Here is a 21,488-nt window from a genome sequence, read left to right as displayed (position 1 = left end):
ATACAAGTGTCTCCCTTCTTTTATGGAAGGGGTAGGAAAACAACTATTCTGAAATACATTGAGTAATACAACATTCCCGATATTGAAGAATCTTGGCAATAAAATTGCCCAGAGTGGCTATATGGGTATGTGAAAGCAAGCTTGCGAGGGTGTCGTGTTCCTTTGTAATGTTGTTAAAGTCCCTCCTTATGCATGCATATCGTGGGCATGTAAGGAGGACATGTGCCTCTGTCTCTACTTGTTCTTGGTCACATAACTTGCAAAATCTTTGTTCCCTTGAGACATCTCCCCAAGCACCTTTCTCTACCTCCAAAGTGTATGATCGGGTGCGGATGAGTGCAATACTTCTTCTTGCATTTGCAGGTATGGGTATAGTTATGTACTTTTGTGCATTATCTTCCTCCTTGGAGTAGGTGTCCCAATAGATGGGATTGATATGTGTACAATAGTACTCATACTTAGCCCTTTTCTCAGCTGATTGCCATTTTTGTTGCAATATTCCCAACAAAGCTTTATGAAATGCCTTCTCATCCATTTCCCCGGATGACATCTCAAGGTAGGATGTTACTCTCCATCTTTGGAACCATCTTTGAATGTCTTGCCACCAACCAGATGATAACATCTTGCTTTTGTTTGTCTTTTGAGGCCTTTTACTTGCTTCCCATGCTTTCATTGGTAATCTCTGCCACCCCATGTTCTTGACCTTCTTCACATATTTGAAAACCCTTCGTAGTGCTCTCAGTTCAATGGGCCTTGTACCAGTCTCAATAAGCATGATTGAGTACGGTGTAGTAATTTTGACTCCTAGATGCCGTCTTAGAAATGATTTCTGTATTTTTTCAATATCATTCCATTTTGATGCTGAGATGCTTCCTCCCCATACTTCTACTGCATATAGCACTGTTTGCACCACATATGCATCAAATAGAATCCGTTTGATGCTCCATCTCTTAGTGTCACTATTTCTGCAGTCATTTTCAAAATGATAATACTTTCCCCACCCAGCATCTATCCTTCTATGGACACAATCATTCCATCTATGATTTGCTGGCACATCTATTCCCAAGTATTTGAATGTGTTTACCCTCTCAATTTCCTGCTCATTGAACTGAGAGAGAGAGAGAGAGAGAGAGAGAGATCCACATGTGTGACGTGTCAGAGCTTTCCCCATTTCGGAGCTGTATTGTGCAGAATCTTCTTGAGTGCACTTTTGGTTTTGTCATTTATATTCCTTGCTCTAGCATGAGTGCAAGAAAGTGCCAAAGTACTTGTATTCAATCTTTAGTTCAAGCATCTTATGTGGACATGACATCATTATGTAGACATACCTTAAAGCACTTAACTGGTTCTCAGCTCATCCTAGATTTATGTCTCCAACACACTTTTTGGAAGCTATGTAGGTATATGTAGGCTGTGCACAATGTGGAATCATGAACACACACGACATGCTTTTCAGGTCAAATGTTGAAAGTGCAGCTGAATGCTTACAGAAATTGGTGAATACGACATCTGCAACTTTGGAAGTCAAGGGTAAGATGTGAATTTTATGACAAAATGATAATATTTCATAAATTTCAATGGATGTATTATCTATCCTTGAGAAAACTGCAGTATTATGCAAGTGGCAAGTAAGAAGCCCATCTAGATGTGAAAGTCAAAGGAGACTAAACATAACCTAAGGATCTTTGCTATTCAATGTCTTCAGTAACTGATTAACATTCTATGTAAAGCAGCTTGTGGGCTATGTTCTGCATGTCTCCAAAGGATTACTGAGTAGCTCTTGGGCAAGGTTCTAGACTCACTTTTGGGGGATCATTAGAGCTAAGGCAGTTTCATACTTTCTTTGGATTACCATTCACAAGGGTGTCTAGTGGGCTCTTGGGTACAGTAGATGGGTAGACCTTCTCTTTGTATGAGATGTCGAGATCTTGGGATTGTTCCCTTGTTTTCATTTGACACTACTTGGGATGTTGTGGCACTATAGACCACCCCCTTGGCTTTTCTGTCATATTGTAGAGGTCAAGGATGGAGTTCTTACTCTCCCACGTCTTGCATGATTTGTTTTGCGTGGAATAAATTACCACATTTTGTAATTGTGTGAGCCAACCCACAAATCCCCAGTGATGTAGCAAGTACCTCTTCTCACCTTGCCAAGCATGACTTGCCAAAACCTCTTCGCCTCTTTTTTAAGCGCTAACTACATGCTGAATTTATTCCATGAAGCAGCATTGTGGGCATTTGGGATTTGTACCAAAGGCATGTTTGTAGGTGTTGATCGAATCCACTGTGCTTGAAGAGCCAAAAGAACATGGAAACTTCTCTCATGGTATGATCTCCAGAGTTGTCTCCAAAAGCAATATTCTTGACTGTGTTGTTGAAGAAGGAGAGTAGTTGATCCTCTGGTTCTAGCTAGAGGAGGAGCTCAAATGGCTGTAGGAGCTCAACAAGAGAGCAATCATTGGGCATCTGGTGGATCTTACCCCGTCTAGACATAACGTGGCTCTTGGGAGTGGGGCCTCCTAAGAATACCAGCTAGGAAGAAGACCGTCTAGGCCTATGATTCCCTAACAACATCAATGCGTTGATAGGGCTATGTGGTATGGGACACACAGTCTTTACTTGGGAGATCACTGGTCTGGTGTTAGTTTGACCTCTAGCTCGAGCGTGATCCTTGCTAGGATCTACAATTGGTGGTGACGCACTAGCCTATAGTGTGTGTATCCCTCTGTTTGTATACTAACATTGGTGGTGTTTGTGTAATAAAGGGGTAGGGTGGATTATGAGAAGAGGACATAATTATTAGAAGTGAGAGAGAGGAAGGGGGGAGGAGTGAGAACTGAAGAAAAGGAGTGGATAGAGACAGAAAGAAAGAAAGAAAGAAAGAAAGTTTATTAAAAGTCTTCGGAAGACCAAGGGTCTATGAGACTGAAAGAAACTGGTACAATGGGCTGAGGGGTGGAGCCACTAAGCGGCCATGGCGAATACAAAGGAAAAAACAAAATCCTAAACATAATGGTGTTGATACATAGAGAGAGAGCTCTTGGACCACGAAGTGGAAGCTAGTGGGGGCATCAACTCTGGGAGGGGGCGTTTGTGTGCGAGGCTGATGTGGTGGCATATAACTTGTGATAGGTCACTGGCGATTGTGGACGTGTGTGGTCCACTTTGATCTCCTGGCTATGGCCGTATGACGAACAAGTGCCACTGTCACTCCTGTGGATCTGGCCTCCGGTTTGATGAACGTGGAGGGAAGGTCCCCTAATGTGATGTGTCTCAATGTGCCAATGAGTCTGGCGTGTCTCTTGCTCTGGTTCGGGTCCTTGAAGTTGCCATCTTTGTGGGTTCTGCTGTCTAGCTGGGAAAACTCAGTGATCATACTCTGAGTGGGGTCTAGCTATGGGTCCTGATCACCCCTATGTGCTCTGAGCAACAGCTCCCTATGTCGGACAGCCTCATGGATGAAGGCCACCAGGCATCTTTGGTCTGGGTAGGACATGAATCTTGATAGGGATCCAAGACCATCTCTAAAAAGGCAATGATAGTGAGACCTTTCATCTTGTAGTACATAGGGCATCTAAAAGCAAAATGCTCCTCTGACTCGATCTCCTGGGACTCACATAAAGTGCAGATGCAGCCCTCTCTAGGTATGCCCTCTACCCAACCACTGTCAATATGGAGACGGTGTGGCGAGACTCAGAACTGCCCTACGCTATCTTCAAGCAGTGGGGGAGGTGGATCCAGGTGTACCTTGGTGGGTCGATGAAGCCCTTTGCTGAAACCCGGAGATACAAGATACAAGCAGTATATCCACTACTTTTCAGCTATGTGAGCCACACCCTTATCTTACAATTTTGACCACACAACTCCATACCTGTTGGTTGGACCAAAGAGTCAAATAGAAGAGTCTTGGTCTGACGGTCCTGAAGTTGAGAATGAAAGCATTGTCGCTTGAGTTTGGGTAGTGCAGCGTACTCCCTGCTCAATCGAGCATGTAACGTTGGTCGCATCGTAAAGATTGATAGGATCCCTAGGTATGTGTAGGATGCAACCACCTCCACATGTAACCCATCCAAGGTAAAGTGCTCTCTGTGCATGGCTGCCTAGGACATGTTGAAGATTATGACCTTGATTTTACCAAGGTTAACCTTCAAGTCATATGTCTTACAGAAGGTATGGATTAGGTATGGATTGCATCTAAATGTCATTGGAAATCCTTAGCTGAGGAAGATAGTAAGACCACGTCGTCTGCATAAAGGATAATTTGGAGCAAAGATCCGGCTAGAGGGCAACCAGCCCCTCCAAGGGTCCCAATAAAACTCTCAAGCTCCTCGATGTAGAGGCCAAACAAGGTTGGTGATAATGGACAACGTTGTTTGACCTCAATGGTGCTCATGATCCTCTGTCCACCTTGTGCGTGTTCAAAACCCTACCTGAGACTCTCTCATAAACTATAAACCCCACCTTAAACCCTAAACGAGAGAGAGAGAGAGAGAGAGAGAGAGAGAGAGAGAGAGAGAGAGAGAGAGAGAGTCTTTTAACGTCCACTGGAGACCAAAAGGTCTATGGGACAGCAAGAAACCCTCTAGTACATCTGCTTTAGGGAGAGCACATGGCGGCTCCCAAGGAGTGCAAACGCAACCCCCATTAGAGTACCTACATAATAGTCTGAAAGAGTAAACAGCCATATGAGTTTAAGACTGAGAGTCTTTTGGTTTTGATTTAAACTCTCTGATTAGGGCTATGCCTTCACGGTAAACTGCCCATTTTCCATCCTTTCTAGCAGCCTTGACTTTAGCTAATTAAGTTGCCTTATTCTTGAGTTCAGCTTGTGTAAGCTCCTCTGCTATCCATACTTTGGTACCCTTCAACTTGTAAGATTGTCAAAGAAGCTTGATCCGCATATCTTTTGACTTCAGTGTAAGGATTGCATGACCTTTATAGTGCATAATAGAAGCTGGCTGGAGTCGTCATCATCTTGCTCATCATCATCCACCCATTCAATGTTGGGCAAGCTTTCCTTGATCTTTACTTGGCCAACACCAGAGCATTTTATGAAACTCTAAAATCCTACGAAGCCATGTGGCACATTCTAAGCCATTAGATCAACAGGCCTATGATTAGCTGTTTACAATATTTTTAGCAGTCGGCCAAGCATTCTAGTTGTCAATATTTTACTATATGTGTCCTCCTCTTTGTACCAATCTTCTGGGAGTCCCCCTTTTCTGATCTTCAGTGCATTATCACATCTAGCTTCGTGTTCTTTAATCTCTGCTTGAATATCAGATTTACTTGCTTTTGTTGGAAAGGTCACCTCCCCATCTGTAAGCCCCCAAATGAGGAGAGCATGTGGGAGGGAGACCTAGGGCAGGATGTGCCCAAAGAGAGATTACCTGGATGTGTGGATCTGGGACAGATCTAGAGCATTCATGGTTGGTGGGGTATCCCAAGGATGAAAGGTTGCATCAGGAGCAGCTCATGTGCAGGAAGATGGTGGGGACACAGTGTCTTGGATTAGGCCTGGCATGAGGCACTCAGTGGAGTGCAGCAGGACCCTATGAAAGGCGCTCTGACATCAGCATGTGTACGGAGCAGGGTACAAATCTGTATGGATCTGTACGGGCTGCTGCAGGGCAGTGTACGGAAGAGGTACGGCTAGGACAAGGCGCCGGCAAAGGGCTGCAGCAAGGCGCAGTATAGTGGGGGTCTATGGGCAGGTCTATGGCTTGCAAGCAGGGCTGGCAGGTGGCAGGACAGCAGCAAAGGAGCTGGACCCTGCATGGAACAAAGGGCCAGCAAAGGGCCCTTATATAGGGCTGGTTGGGCTGAGCCAACCAGGTCGGTTGGGCCAGCCAACCTGGTCTGTCCAGTGACCAGTCAGCCCAGTCAGGGCAGACTGGTCGGTATTTTTGCCAGGCCTCAGGGACTATAAAAGGAGAGGCTTCAGGCCTCATTTCTCATCCAGCAGAGCAACTTTGGAGGAGCAGACAGGAGCAGCAGATAGGGCTTCCTTGGGCCTTTTCCCAGGAGGTGAAGGAGACCTAAAGAGTGCTGCAGACTTAGCTCCAGGGAGAGGCTGAACCTAGACTGTCTTCTAGGGCAGAAGGTTGCTGAGATCATCATCACTTGCAGCAGCAGGAACCAGCAGATTGGAGCAGCCAAGGAACCCTCTCTTGGGCCTATATATCAGGAGGTGAAGAAGGTGACAAGGAGCTGCAGACTGAGAGCTGGAAGAGCTGCCCACCTAGGCTGGTGCAAAGACAGCAAGGTGGAAGGGATCTAGACGGAAAGTCTACAGAAGCTCGAGGTGGAGCACGCGGACTAGAGTCTAGAGATAGCCAGCAGATAGGAGAAGGACCTTGTGGTAAGATCAGAGGACCACATCATTGGTGGGACTCTGGATCTGTCTCTTTTGTATTGTGTCCATGTTTGTGGACGGAAATATATATTTTGGTGGTTTCTCTATCTGGTTGGTTCATTGTCTACTGATGAGTCTGCACATCTATTGAATGCACATAAGTAAAGAAGTTTGTGATTCCACACCCACACCGCACACTGTGTGAGCTCCTGGGCATTACTATAAGTCTTCCGCTGCGTGTACCCTCTGTTGGGTCATTTCTAACATGGTATCAGAGTCCAAGTAGGAGGCTCACAGGTGTGGGAGCCTGAAGGCAGGGACCTTGCTGAAGGACGACCCTGATTCAGAAGCTCTAGGGAATCGACTTCCACAACTGGAGGATTGTGCCCTTGCAAGAAGGAGGGTGACTCAGGTTCAGTCAGGTGCGTTTAAAGTTCGCAGTCCAGGTGATCTGGAGATGTACTTTTGTTGCACACCTTGCCAAAGGAAGGACGGGTTCAAACAGACCCTTAGAGCATGGTGCCTGGAAGACTCCAGGTTGTTCACTCATTATGAGGGGGACGATTGGAAGATCGTGGATGTTGGGTTGCTCGAATACAAAGGCAGGAATGTGACGGAAGGGGGTGGTGCCAGGAGGTGCTACCAGAGATGGACCTGTGTACGAGGATGGTGTGCGGAAGCGGAACCGGACCTGGTGGAGCAGGAGCCACTGGATGAAAAGCCAGGAAAAGATTTCGACATCGAAAAGTTCCAGAGGACTACGACTAGGGAGTTACTGGAGCATCTTCATTGACGTGTTGGCATTGGGCCTGGATGTGTCGGTGAGAGGGGGTGTTGGAAAGGTCACCTCCCCATCTGTAAGCCCCCAAATGAGGAGACCATGGGGGAGGGAGACCTAGGGCAGGATGTGCCCAAAGAGAGATTACTTGGATGTGTGGATCTGGGGCAGATTTGGAGCATTCATGGTTGGTGGGGTATCCCAAGGATGAAAGGTTGCATCAGGAGCAGCTCATGTGCAGGAAGATGGCGGGGACACAGTGTCTTGGATCAGGCCTGGCATGAGGCACTCAGTGGAGTGCAGCAGGACCCTATGAAAGGCGCTCTGACATCAGCATGTGTACGGAGCAGGGTACAAATCTGTATGGATCTGTACGGGCTGCTGCAGGGCAGTGTACGGAAGAGGTACGGCTAGGACAAGGCGCCGGCAAAGGGCTGCAGCAAGGCGCAGTATAGTGGGGGTCTATGGGCAGGTCTATGGCTTGCAAGCAGGGCTGGCAGGTGGCAGGACAGCAGCAAAGGAGCTGGACCCTGCATGGAACAAAGGGCCAGCAAAGGGCCCTTATATAGGGCTGGTTGGGCTGAGCCAACCAGGTCGGTTGGGCCAGCCAACCTGGTCTGTCCAGTGACCAGTCGGCCCAGTCAGGGCAGACTGGTCGGTATTTTTGCCAGGCCTCAGGGACTATAAAAGGAGAGGCTTCAGGCCTCATTTCTCATCCAGCAGAGCAGCTTTGGAGGAGCAGACAGGAGCAGCAGATAGGGCTTCCTTGGGCCTTTTCCCAGGAGGTGAAGGAGACCTAAAGAGTGCTGCAGACTTAGCTCCAGGGAGAGGCTGAACCTAGATTGTCTTCTAGGGCAGAAGGTTGCTGAGATCATCATCACTTGCAGCAGCAGGAACCAGCAGATTGGAGCAGCCAAGGAACCCTCTCTTGGGCCTATATATCAGGAGGTGAAGAAGGTGACAAGGAGCTGCAGACTGAGAGCTGGAAGAGCTGCCCACCTAGGCTGGTGCAAAGACAGCAATGTGGAAGGGATCTAGACGGAAAGTCTACAGAAGCTCGAGGTAGAGCACGCGGACTAGAGTCTAGAGATAGCCAGCAGATAGGAGAAGGACCTTGTGGTAAGATCAGAGGACCACATCATTGGTGGGACTCTGGATCTGTCTCTTTTGTATTGTGTCCATGTTTGTGGACGGAAATATATATTTTGGTGGTTTCTCTATCTGGTTGGTTCATTGTCTACTGATGAGTCTGCACATCTATTGAATGCACATAAGTAAAGAAGTTTGTGATTCCACACCCACACCGCACACTGTGTGAGCTCCTGGGCATTACTATAAGTCTTCCGCTGCGTGTACCCTCTGTTGGGTCATTTCTAACATGGTATCAGAGTCCAAGTAGGAGGCTCACAGGTGTGGGAGCCTGAAGGCAGGGACCTTGCTGAAGGACGACCCTGATTCAGAAGCTCTAGGGAATCGACTTCCACAACTGGAGGATTGTGCCCTTGCGAGAAGGAGGGTGACTCAGGTTCAGTCAGGTGCGTTTAAAGTTCGCAGTCCAGGTGATCTGGAGATGTACTTTTGTTGCACACCTTGCCAAAGGAAGGACGGGTTCAAACAGACCCTTAGAGCATGGTGCCTGGAAGACTCCAGGTTGTTCACTCATTATGAGGGGGACGATTGGATGATCGTGGATGTTGGGTTGCTCGAATACAAAGGCAGGAATGTGACGGAAGGGGGTGGTGCCAGGAGGTGCTACCAGAGATGGACCTGTGTACGAGGATGGTGTGCGGAAGCGGAACCGGACCTGGTGGAGCAGGAGCCACTGGATGAAAAGCCAGGAAAAGATTTCGACATCGAAAAGTTCCAGAGGACTACGACTAGGGAGTTACTGGAGCATCTTCATTGACGTGTTGGCATTGGGCCTGGATGTGTCGGTGAGAGGGGGTGTTGGAAAGGTCACCTCCCCATCTGTAAGCCCCCAAATGAGGAGACCATGGGGGAGGGAGACCTAGGGCAGGATGTGCCCAAAGAGAGATTACTTGGATGTGTGGATCTGGGGCAGATCTGGAGCATTCATGGTTGGTGGGGTATCCCAAGGATGAAAGGTTGCATCAGGAGCAGCTCATGTGCAGGAAGATGGCGGGGACACAATGTCTTGGATCAGGCCTGGCATGAGGCACTCAGTGGAGTGCAGCAGGACCCTATGAAAGGTGCTCTGACATCAGCATGTGTACGGAGCAGGGTACAAATCTGTATGGATCTGTACGGGCTGCTGCAGGGCAGTGTATGGAAGAGGTACGGCTAGGACAAGGCGCCGGCAAAGGGCTGCAGCAAGGCGCAGTATAGTGGGGGTCTATGGGCAGGTCTATGGCTTGCAAGCAGGGCTGGCAGGTGGCAGGACAGCAGCAAAGGAGCTGGACCCTGCATGGAACAAAGGGCCAGCAAAGGGCCCTTATATAGGGCTGGTTGGGCTGAGCCAACCAGGTCGGTTGGGCCAGCCAACCTGGTCTGTCCAGTGACCAGTCGGCCCAGTCAGGGCAGACTGGTCGGTATTTTTGCCAGGCCTCAGGGACTATAAAAGGAGAGGCTTCAGGCCTCATTTCTCATCCAGCAGAGCAGCTTTGGAGGAGCAGACAGGAGCAGCAGATAGGGCTTCCTTGGGCCTTTTCCCAGGAGGTGAAGGAGACCTAAAGAGTGCTGCAGACTTAGCTCCAGGGAGAGGCTGAACCTAGACTGTCTTCTAGGGCAGAAGGTTGCTGAGATCATCATCACTTGCAGCAGCAGGAACCAGCAGATTGGAGCAGCCAAGGAACCCTCTCTTGGGCCTATATATCAGGAGGTGAAGAAGGTGACAAGGAGCTGCAGACTGAGAGCTGGAAGAGCTGCCCACCTAGGCTGGTGCAAAGACAGCAAGGTGGAAGGGATCTAGACGGAAAGTCTACAGAAGCTCGAGGTGGAGCACGCGGACTAGAGTCTAGAGATAGCCAGCAGATAGGAGAAGGACCTTGTGGTAAGATCAGAGGACCACATCATTGGTGGGACTCTAGATCTGTCTCTTTTGTATTGTGTCCATGTTTGTGGACGGAAATATATATTTTGGTGGTTTCTCTATCTGGTTGGTTCATTGTCTACTGATGAGTCTGCACATCTATTGAATGCACATAAGTAAAGAAGTTTGTGATTCCACACCCACACCGCACACTGTGTGAGCTCCTGGGCATTACTATAAGTCTTCCGCTGCGTGTACCCTCTGTTGGGTCATTTCTAACATGGTATCAGAGTCCAAGTAGGAGGCTCACAGGTGTGGGAGCCTGAAGGCAGGGACCTTGCTGAAGGACGACCCTGATTCAGAAGCTCTAGGGAATCAACTTCCACAACTGGAGGATTGTGCCCTTGCGAGAAGGAGGGTGACTCAGGTTCAGTCAGGTGCGTTTAAAGTTCGCAGTCCAGGTGATCTGGAGATGTACTTTTGTTGCACACCTTGCCAAAGGAAGGACGGGTTCAAACAGACCCTTAGAGCATGGTGCCTGGAAGACTCCAGGTTGTTCACTCATTATGAGGGGGACGATTGGAAGATCGTGGATGTTGGGTTGCTCGAATACAAAGGCAGGAATGTGACGGAAGGGGGTGGTGCCAGGAGGTGCTACCAGAGATGGACCTGTGTACGAGGATGGTGTGCGGAAGCGGAACCGGACCTGGTGGAGCAGGAGCCACTGGATGAAAAGCCAGGAAAAGATTTCGACATCGAAAAGTTCCAGAGGACTACGACTAGGGAGTTACTGGAGCATCTTCATTGACGTGTTGGCATTGGGCCTGGATGTGTCGGTGAGAGGGGGTGTTGGAAAGGTCACCTCCCCATCTGTAAGCCCCCAAATGAGGAGACCATGGGGGAGGGAGACCTAGGGCAGGATGTGCCCAAAGAGAGATTACTTGGATGTGTGGATCTGGGGCAGATCTGGAGCATTCATGGTTGGTGGGGTATCCCAAGGATGAAAGGTTGCATCAGGAGCAGCTCATGTGCAGGAAGATGGCGGGGACACAGTGTCTTGGATCAGGCCTGGCATGAGGCACTCAGTGGAGTGCAGCAGGACCCTATGAAAGGCGCTCTGACATCAGCATGTGTACGGAGCAGGGTACAAATCTGTATGGATCTGTACGGGCTGCTGCAGGGCAGTGTACGGAAGAGGTACGGCTAGGACAAGGCGCCGGCAAAGGGCTGCAGCAAGGCGCAGTATAGTGGGGGTCTATGGGCAGGTCTATGGCTTGCAAGCAGGGCTGGCAGGTGGCAGGACAGCAGCAAAGGAGCTGGACCCTGCATGGAACAAAGGGCCAGCAAAGGGCCCTTATATAGGGCTGGTTGGGCTGAGCCAACCAGGTCGGTTGGGCCAGCCAACCTGGTCTGTCCAGTGACCAGTCAGCCCAGTCAGGGCAGACTGGTCGGTATTTTTGCCAGGCCTCAGGGACTATAAAAGGAGAGGCTTCAGGCCTCATTTCTCATCCAGCAGAGCAGCTTTGGAGGAGCAGACAGGAGCAGCAGATAGGGCTTCCTTGGGCCTTTTCCCAGGAGGTGAAGGAGACCTAAAGAGTGCTGCAGACTTAGCTCCAGGTAGAGGCTGAACCTAGACTGTCTTCTAGGGCAGAAGGTTGCTGAGATGATCATCACTTGCAGCAGCAGGAACCAGCAGATTGGAGCAGCCAAGGAACCCTCTCTTGGGCCTATATATCAGGAGGTGAAGAAGGTGACAAGGAGCTGCAGACTGAGAGCTGGAAGAGCTGCCCACCTAGGCTGGTGCAAAGACAGCAAGGTGGAAGGGATCTAGACGGAAAGTCTACAGAAGCTCGAGGTGGAGCACGCGGACTGGAGTCTAGAGATAGCCAGCAGAAAGGAGAAGGACCTTGTGGTAAGATCAGAGGACCACATCATTGGTGGGACTCTGGATCTGTCTCTTTTGTATTGTGTCCATATTTGTGGATGGAAATATATATTTTGGTGGTTTCTCTATCTGGTTGGTTCATTGTCTATTGATGAGTCTGCACATCTATTGAATGCACGTAAGTAAAGAAGTTTGTGATTCCACACCCACACCGCATACTGTGTGAGCTCCTGGGCATTACTATAAGTCTTCCGCTGCGTGTATCCTCTGTTGGGTCATTTCTAACAGCTTTGGTGTCCACTTCCACAATCACTTCCTTCTTAGCAATTTGTACTTCAATGTGAACAAGATCTTTGATTGTAGAGACTAGCTGGGGAGTAGGGGGGGAATCCTTACAAGATTTTAGCCTCATCAATTATTGCCTGCTCACCAGACCCTTCCAGAATGTGAAGGCGAGCCTTTACTTCTGCCAGTTCCAATCGTAGCTCTCTCACTGCCTGCTGCAGATAAAAAATCTGATCTTGTTGCCCAAGGATGGGTCGTTTTGAGCCTTCTTGTTGGTAATTCCGTTCATATGGAGAGGGTGTCATGGCTGCAATTGTAGAGTACCGAGTCCTGATGGAGGTTGAAGGAGTTGAGGGGGACTTGGAGGAGAGGGTAGGCCAATCCATAATTGGCTATCTATTGAACCCCCTAGCTTAACCTCACCCCCCGGGGTTGGGTTGGGGGTTTAGCCCAACTTGGGGGGGGCTTGGAGGAGAGGGTTGGCCAATCCATAATTGGCTATCTATTGAACCCCCTAGCTTAACCTCACCCCCTGGGGTTGGGTTGGGGGTTTAGCCCAACTTGGGGTTAGGGGCATTGTACTGGGTTGCACTTGCGGGTGAGCTCTTGAAGGGAGTCCCTTTGTATTTTGAGCTAACCGCAAGGCGTGCCAAGTGTTGGGGCCAACAGGGTCACTCTTTATGCTTCTGAGTAGGGGCATTCTAGCCTCCCTTGTCTTGAATGGTTCCATGATGCTATGCAGTGAAGTTTTATGCTCTGAGTTTTGTTTGTGGACAAAGGCAATCTTTCAAGTTGGCTGTATTTTCAGTTTTGTGAGATAGTAGAGACAGTTACACTTCCGTTTGTGATCAAAGGCCGGTTACAGTGGTTCCATTGCTGGGATCCTCATCAAATCATCCAGAGGAGTCCCTGGGCAGCTTGGGTAGAGAAAGCATTTGCTGATTTTGGTACAGCCATCTATTGCTTTTGGATATGGAGCATATAAGGCTTGGTTATGATGCAGACTCAGAGTCTAAGCCAGAGCCATAGATAAGGGGAGCATATCCCAGAATAAGAATGCAAGATGCAGCCCATGAAGGGCAAAATGTTCAAGTTGATGCATTGGGGCAGCTAGCTCCACAAGTGCTGTGGGTACAGTTGCATTTTGTGTTGATCCAAGTGTACAGGCAAATGCTATGGCAATAATGTAAACACAGATGGCTTTTGTGTGCAAGTTTTGACTCATCTCACTCAGAGCCTTGCTGAGATTGTGCATAATCCAGCTTTGATGCTGAGGGCAGAGACACAACCCATTCAAGGTCCACAGATGCATGTGGGACAGCCACTACCAGAGCCACTGACACCAGTGGTACAGCCACTATCAAAGCCACCGACACCAATGGTACAGCCACTTGTAGTGCCACAGAGGTAGGGACCAAATGGGAATGAACATGGTAGCAATGCTCAGAATGTGCAGCAAGGGCAGCAAGCCCAACCACAGTATGTGGTTCAGCCTACACACTTTGGAGGAGGATCCATATTTCAGGCCATGACCTCACAGCCAGCCCCAAATTCTTTGTATGCTAATGTGGGGATACAGCCTGGATTGCAGGGAGGCAGCCTCATGATGTCACACACTCAGCCAGTACCACATGTGCCTCCAAACCCAGCTGTGGGGGGTGTTCTTCAAGATCCGGAAGGACCCCAAGGACAGCAGCCTCTTTATTTGCAGGCCCTTGGCTATGATCAGTTGGAGCCCAGGCTCAAGATGAAGGATTACAAGGAAGGGGGGGCAGCAGTGAAGTTTGAGACCTTCAACGTTCATTCTGATAGAATGAAGGCTCTTACTTTCTTGCAGCAATTTGACTTGGCTTTTGCAGGAGGGTACTTCAGGGAGTCCTCGAAAATCAGGAAGGCAGCCACATTCCTTAAGGGTAATGCCATGCAGTGGTGGTCTAACCTTCTCTTTCAGGGCCAAACACCCGCTACGTGGGTTGAATTTAAAAAGGCATTCTCAGTTGCATGGCTTACCACTACTTTTGAAGTGGATGTCATGACTCAGTGGCATAACTTGAATGCTAGGGAATGTAGGAATCTAGAAGATTACAACAATAAGTTTTGGGATGCGCTTCTACCTGTGAGCTCTTACAGAAGAGTCCCCATTTCAGAGCAAGCTGAGAAGTATCGTTGTTGTCTTCCCAAAGAGTTGAGGGACTATTGCACCAAGACACATTTCCAGCATGTCACAGTTGATAGAGAATGCCAACACAGCTTACTCACTCATGCAGGGCAGTCTCAGGTTTCAAAAGCAACTTCAAGGAGGAGCCAAAGAAACCACAGCAGCAAGCTGGAAAAGTCCCTCTTAAATCAAAGTTTGTGGCAAGACAGAGGAGAAAACAACAGCCCTCTTCTCTCACTCCTGAAGAGAGGAATAAGTTGTTTGCTGAAGGGAGGTGTTTTCTCTGCAAAGAGACGGGTCATAGGGCAGCAGATTGTCCTAACAAGAAGAGGAAAGAACCTGCAGCAACTCGGGCTGATTCTAATCAAGGCACTAGAGAGGACCCCAGAGGCAAGAAACCCAAGCCAAGTGATGGCCACGTACCTGGCATAATCGGGGGTGAGCATGATGAGAAGAAGACAGAGATGTGCAGAGCATGGGGCAAGTTACGGGATCAGCATTGCTTGTACTTCTTTGACTCAGGAGCCAAAGCAAATTTTATAACTCCTGAACTCGCAGCCCAGTTGGGTCTTCGACCAGAGGAGATTGGTCCTCTTTGTGAGGCCAACATGGCTAATCCGGACCTTAGTACCCCTGTCACTCCTACCATAGGGAAGCGACTATGAGGATTTCTATGTGATGCCTTTACCTGAGTGCGATGTTTTGCTGGGGATGCCTTGGATGTACCGTGTGCATGCTATCATAGATACTCATGATAAGAAGCTTACCTTGACTTATAGGGGTAAAACTCAAGTCATTGATGTAAACTCGAAAGGGGAATCAGTCCCAGTTGTATCCACTTCAGCGATTTCTTCTGTAATGAAAAAGCATCTTTCAGCGTATTTGATTTTTGTCAAAGAAAAAGAATCAGTTGGGAAAACTCTAACTTTTCCAAGCTGGAAAAACAGCAAACTGAGTTTTTATTTCAGTTTCAAGATTGTTTTTTAAATGAACTGCTAGAGGAGTTACCTCCTGAGAGGCCAGAAGATCATACCATTGATATCATTCCCGGCAGTTCTCCACCTAACCGACCACCATACAGGGTGAGTGCGGCACAGCAGAAGGAGATCATGTGTTAGGTGAATACAGTAGGGGCAGATTCAGCCAAGCTCTTCTCCATATTGTTCTCTTGTCCTACTTGTCTAGAAGAAGGATGGATCTTGGAGAATGTGTATTGACTATAGGGCTTTGAATAAGATCTCAATCAAGAATCAATTTCCTATTCCACGCATTGATGACATCTTGGATCGATTAGAGGGATCAGCCATCTTCAGTCGCATTGACTTGAAGAGTGGTTACCATCAGATACGAATCAGGCCCGAAGATGTACATAAGAGTGCCTTCAGGACCACTTTTGGGCTTTATGAGTTTCTTGTCATGCCATTTGGTTTGACTAATGCTCCTGCTATGAGCTGATTGTGGAGGAGACTCTTGCTCCCTCCTGGTTGCTTCCTATATCTCTCTTCTTGTTTTTCTTAATAAAACGTATGATGGATCGCATTTTCAGAGAGCACAGGAAGTTTGTGGGTACATTCTTTGATGGCATTATTGTGCACTTGAAAGATGAAGAGGAGCATAGGCACCACTTGGCAGTTGTATTTGTAGAACTCAGGAAACACAACTTGTTGGTCAACACAAAGAAGAGTGAGTTCTTCATGCCAGAGATACATTTCCTGGGACACATCATCTCACGAGATGGAGTGAGGATGGACCCTGCCAAGATAGAGGCCATCAAGAATTGGCCTCCATTGAAGAACCTACATGAAGTCCATAGTTTTATTGGCTTGTGTTCATACTACAGGCACTTCATTCGCTATTTGCTGAGATACCTTCACTCTTACATGCTTTGCAGAAGAAGGCAGTGCCTTTCCGTTGGGGGAAGAAAGAAATTGCAACAGTTAATGAGCTGAAAGAAAAGCTACGTTTTGATCTTGTTCTTCAATGTGATGCAAGCAGCAATAGTGTTGGTGGAGTCCTTATGCAGGAAGGCAGAGTGGTTGCATATGAGAGCAGGCTGCTCTGAGATGCTGAACACAACATGAATGTATATGAGCAAGAGTTGGTAGCTGTAATTCATGCTCTTACTGTGTAGAAGCACTATCTTTTGGGTGCTGATTTTTATGTGCAAATTGATCATCAATCGCTGTGATACTTTCTCACTCAGAGAAAGTTGTCAAAGAAGCATATGAGATGGGCAAACTTCCTTTTCATTTTTCATTTTCAGATTGTATATGTGGCTGGAAAGAAAAATGTAGTCACTGATGCACTTTCCAGAAGGCCACGTACGGAAGCTATGTCCAAGAAACCATAGGTCTTTGCCGCATTCGGTCAAAATGTCCAATTTATTTGCAAAATCGCGATTAGAAATCAAAACCACTCTAATAGCACCAGGAGTTGCACTTATTGCACATGAAATCATAGGTACCTTTTGATATTAACTAAGGCCCCTAGTCAACATGTCGAAGCCGCAGGTGTTCTACCCGCAAGGGGATGGACAATCAGAACGAGTAAATCGAATCCTAAAACAGCTAATGATCAATGAGATTAAGTCAACACAATCTGCGCCTCCAAGCAATCCGACGCTGCAAATCAATTAGCCATTTTTCAATTGCAAGCATGAGAAGAGAGAGCATATGCTCCTTCGTGCAAATGCTGTGAAGCGGAGCGCATGTGGTAGAACGAGCACACACAGAGTCTAGTCTGTGAAACGAGAACCTCCAACGGTTGCAGGGAGAAATCAATATTCTCTACCATGCTCTCCAATCGCTAAGGAATCTCCAACAAACAATTGTGAACGGTGGGAATTGTGAAGCACTTCAGGAGATTATCAACAATGCGCGGGAATTAATCCGTGACAGGCATAGATAATTCAACCTGAAGACCGAAGAGAGAAAGAGTCGAGCAATCTTACAGAATGTTCGTGGAGAGTAGCGGATGTCAGACACGGAGGAAACAGAGTCATCTCCTCGGCGTATCAGTCGTCTCTACTTTACAAGGGCCCGAGCAAGGGGTCGTCTCGATGCAAATGAGGAGGACCTGGTGAGACGGTTGGTACGCAGGGAGAGATAGGAGAACCATCCGTAATCCAGCTAGAATTGGATGAAACCGCTCCGAGTTTGGAAGATGAAGGTTGGGTTCCTGGTAACACAGCGTCCGGTGAGGATCCCTTCACGAGTTCAAGAGGAAGTTCAGAATACCAAGATGCAGTTAATGTAGAAAATCTCACATGGTCTCCATCAGAAACCTTCATTCGGGAAACTTTTGGGTACCACATAGCAGTTGGGCTGTATGTAGGAGTGCAAAGGCAATTGTTTGATCCACTCTCGAGCAAACCCCGCCCAAGGAGAGCAAAACCAGTAGTTCCAATCAATCCTACAGTCAATATGCAGAACCCCAGAGTCCGCTCTGCTAAATTCAGTGGCAAGACAAAAGAAGACCCTGATAGTCACATTGGGCAATTTGAGATCCGATGGGTAGCAAGTGGTTTCGAAGGTCAGCTTGGCGATGCGGTCAAGAAGGAACAATTGGCAGCAACCTTGGTAGGCAAGGCCATGAGTTGGTTCATTTAGTATGGTATGAATCACTTTCCAGACTATGATGCTTTGAAACAAGCTTTTCTGTCAAGATTCCGACAAGAGAAAACACCAAAAGCAATCCTCAAGAAACTTCGACTTTGAAACAGAACGATTTGTTGGTAGAAGACTATGCCCAGAAGTTTCGAAATCTGAACCAGAGGCTAGCCACCGTGTAGAGACCGACTGAGGAACAATTGGGGGATTACTTCTGCAAAGGGTTAAAAAAGGAATTGAGGAGTGCTGTGGCGGGAAGGGACACGTTGGCAGGAGCCCAACGACTTCGACAACATGGTCGCAGCGGCACAACGTGCAGAACGGAGATTTGGTATGACCAAAAGCAAATCAAAAAAAGGAAAAAAGGAGGCAGAGGATTCAGTTCGGACACATATTCGGACGAAGACTCTAGCACCAAGAGTGAGGATGATGATGCAAAATCCGAGTTTGAGGAAGATGATTCGGATGCTTCAGCTGATGAGGACATGAAGTCCAAGAGAAAAAGGAAAAAGGAATCCAAGAAGGGAAAGTCCAAGGGGAGCTCCAAGTCAAAGAAAAAGGCAAAAGCTTTCTCAGGGGATGAAAAGCTAGAGAAAAATATACAAAAGCATTTGAAAAGTATGGGACTATCAGAAGCCGGTTCATCTGAGAAAGCTCAATGTGAGTTTTGCCTCAAACGAAATCATGACAATGCCAATTGCTGGTACAATCCGAATTATAGGGGGCGGTTGCCTCCTCACATGCAAGCTGCTGTAGCAGCAGTACAACCTCTTGCAGCCAATCAAGTAGGGGTAAATGAGAATGCTAACCAGATGAGAAGACCATCATATCAAAATTAGGGAAACAATCAATAATCCCAGAAAGTGTCAACCATAAATATGTGAAAAGTTGATGGCGCATTTAATAATCCAAATGGCATCACCTGATAACATACACGGCCTATTCTATTGTGAATATCATCTTGGATTAATCTTTAGGTGTGTAAAAGCTATTTGATTATAGCCACTGTACCCACCCATAAATGAGTTTATTTCGTGACCTACTACTTGTTCTAGGATTTCATTTGTGAATGGAATAGGAAACGAATTTGCTACTATTTGAGCTCTGAGCAGTTTCCTATAATCAACACAAATTTGAAGCTTACCATCACAATAAGAAACAACCAATTACTTCTATCAATGGCATAAATAAATCCTACTTGGTTACCATCACAATAAGAAACAACCAATCACTTCTATCAATGGGTGAATCAGTACAACTAGCAGAGAACAAAGTACAACCTCAATGTGCAAATCCAGCAGTGATTGAGGTGGAACCAAAGGAAGATCAGGTTGACAGTAAAGGGAGCATAGCACAACTTGAGGTATGTGATAGGCAAGATGAAAGCTAGAAAGTAGACATTCTGAAAAAGAAAGGGGCTTGCAAAGAGGCTCAGCAGAGGATTGGCGTGCTTAAGGAATTAGAAAAGGAGGTGACAGGGGAACAAGAAGAATTGTTTCACAGCTTGCTCAAGGCGAAGATTAATATCACATTGGATCAGCTTCTTAATTTGGTATTAGAATTTGAAACGCAGTTGTTGGCTAAGTTGTCAGTTGACATGGGGAGCCTAACGGATAAGGCGAAAAAGGAAGAGGGAGAGTCTTTTGAAGTTGACCCAGCTGTGAATGCAGCACAGATAGAGGATGTGGATTATATTGTACCACTTATTCAGGTGGAATATAAGTCACAGATGATATCAGAAGTCCTGCTAGATGGTGGATCGGGTGTGAAAATCTTGTCTGAAGACCTTTACAGGAAATTCTGCCTCAATGAATTAGAACCAGCCCCTTTTCAGGTGAAGATGGCGGACCAAAGAAGGGTCCAGCCTCTGGGAATTCTGCGGAATCAGCAGATTGGAGTTTGCGGATTGACGTTTATGGTCAGTTTTGTGGTCCTAAGATTGGAGGGAGATGAGCAGTCTTATTCGATGCTATTGGTAGGCCGTGGTTTCGGGTAGCCAAGATCAAGCAGGATTGGGGGGCTGATAGGGTGACTATCAGAAAAGGAAAGAAGAAATTTAAGATGGCAATGGTTCCAACAAGGAATGTACCGAAAAGGGTTCAGCCCTTGGCAGCTGAAGGCATTAACATGGTGGCTGAAGTGGAGGATGATGAGGAGAAATGGTTTTTGAAAAGAAATCCATCTCTTGTCCCAATTTTTGAAGTGGATGTACTGAGTATTCTTGATCAGTACAAGAGTCTTTCAAGGTGCAGTCTTCCAACAATGGAGATGTCCGTAGTTCCGATTTCGGATAGTCTCAGTCCGAAGGAAGCTCAAGAAGAAGGCAAAGAAAAGAAGTCAGATGGAGTTTATGTAGACCAATGGGATGTTGATGAGGAGAAGGAAGAAGTTTATGTTAAAACCGACATTCAAGCAATCATTGAAGCTGAAACAGCATTTGAGGATCACTTAAGGAAGTGTGCTAGAGTCCAGGAGGATGATTTCACTAAGATGAACCTTGGAACATAACAAGATCCAAAGTTGGTACATGTTAGTGCTTTGTTAGATGCAACTTTTTTTGAAGCTTTGCATAAATTGTTATTGGAATTCAAGGATGTGTTTGCTTGGCATTACATGGACATGAAAGAAGTTGGTCCATCTTTTTGCCAACATAGAATTAACTTGAAAAAAGATGCTGTCCCAGTGGTTTAACAAAGATATAGAATCAATCCATGCCATGCCAACCCGTGCTACCTCTAGGTCCTTTCCAGAAATGGAGACTTGACTTTATGGGTTCTATCAAACCACCTGCCAAGTATACTGGGAACAAGTATATCCTAGTGGCTACAAATTACTGTGCAAAGTGGGTGGAAGCAATTGCATTGAGGAATAATACAGCTGCAAGCACAGCTAAGTTTCTATATTATAATATCATGACTAGATTTGGGTGTCCAATTGAGATAGTTTCGGATCAAGGAGTTCATTTTCTGAACAAAGTAATGAAAAAGCTAACAAGTTTACATATGATTGTGCATAAGAAGTCCACTACTTATTATCCACAAGCTAATGGTTAGGCTGAAATTCAAATAAGACATTTAAGAAAATCTTCAGGAGAACAGTTTCAGAGAATAGTACTGATTGGGACCAGAAGTTACACTCGGCATTATGGGCATATCAGACAGCATACAAGGTGACTACTGGAATGACACCGTTTGTCTGGTATATGGGTGTGAAGCTGTGGTTTCAATGGAGTTCATTGTACCAAGTCTTCGACGGCTGAATGCAGGTTGTCTCGAGATGAGTCCGTTTCTCATAGGATCCAACAGTTGTTGAAGTTGGAAGAAGATTGGGTTGTTAGCTCATACATTTCAGATGTGATCCAGAAGCGGAGACAAGCATGGGTCAATAGGAATATCAAATTTAAGGTATTCCGGAAGGCGGATCTGGTATT

The 21,488-nt window shown here is 47.0% G+C and overlaps 1 protein-coding gene across 1 annotated transcript in view; it reads left to right on the top strand.

The window, feature by feature from the left end:
• Positions 1–21,488, top strand: part of NDP1 (Tetratricopeptide repeat (TPR)-like superfamily protein) — a 95,961-nt gene that overhangs the window by 10,110 nt on the left and 64,363 nt on the right. Inside the window, exon 3 of the mRNA XM_087388425.1 lies at positions 1,457–1,530. Coding sequence (XP_087244551.1) covers positions 1,457–1,530 — 74 coding nt within the window. The remainder of the gene's footprint in view (positions 1–1,456; positions 1,531–21,488) is intronic.

The sequence above is a fragment of the Dipteris shenzhenensis genome, chromosome 17, assembly GCF_047967505.1.
Source record: "Dipteris shenzhenensis isolate YYH24624 ecotype China chromosome 17, Dip_SZ_1.0, whole genome shotgun sequence".
In the NCBI taxonomy this organism is placed as follows: Eukaryota; Viridiplantae; Streptophyta; class Polypodiopsida; order Gleicheniales; family Dipteridaceae; genus Dipteris; species Dipteris shenzhenensis.
The sequence above is the reverse complement of the archived record's forward strand: the minus strand, read 5'-3'. Positions and strand labels throughout refer to the sequence as shown.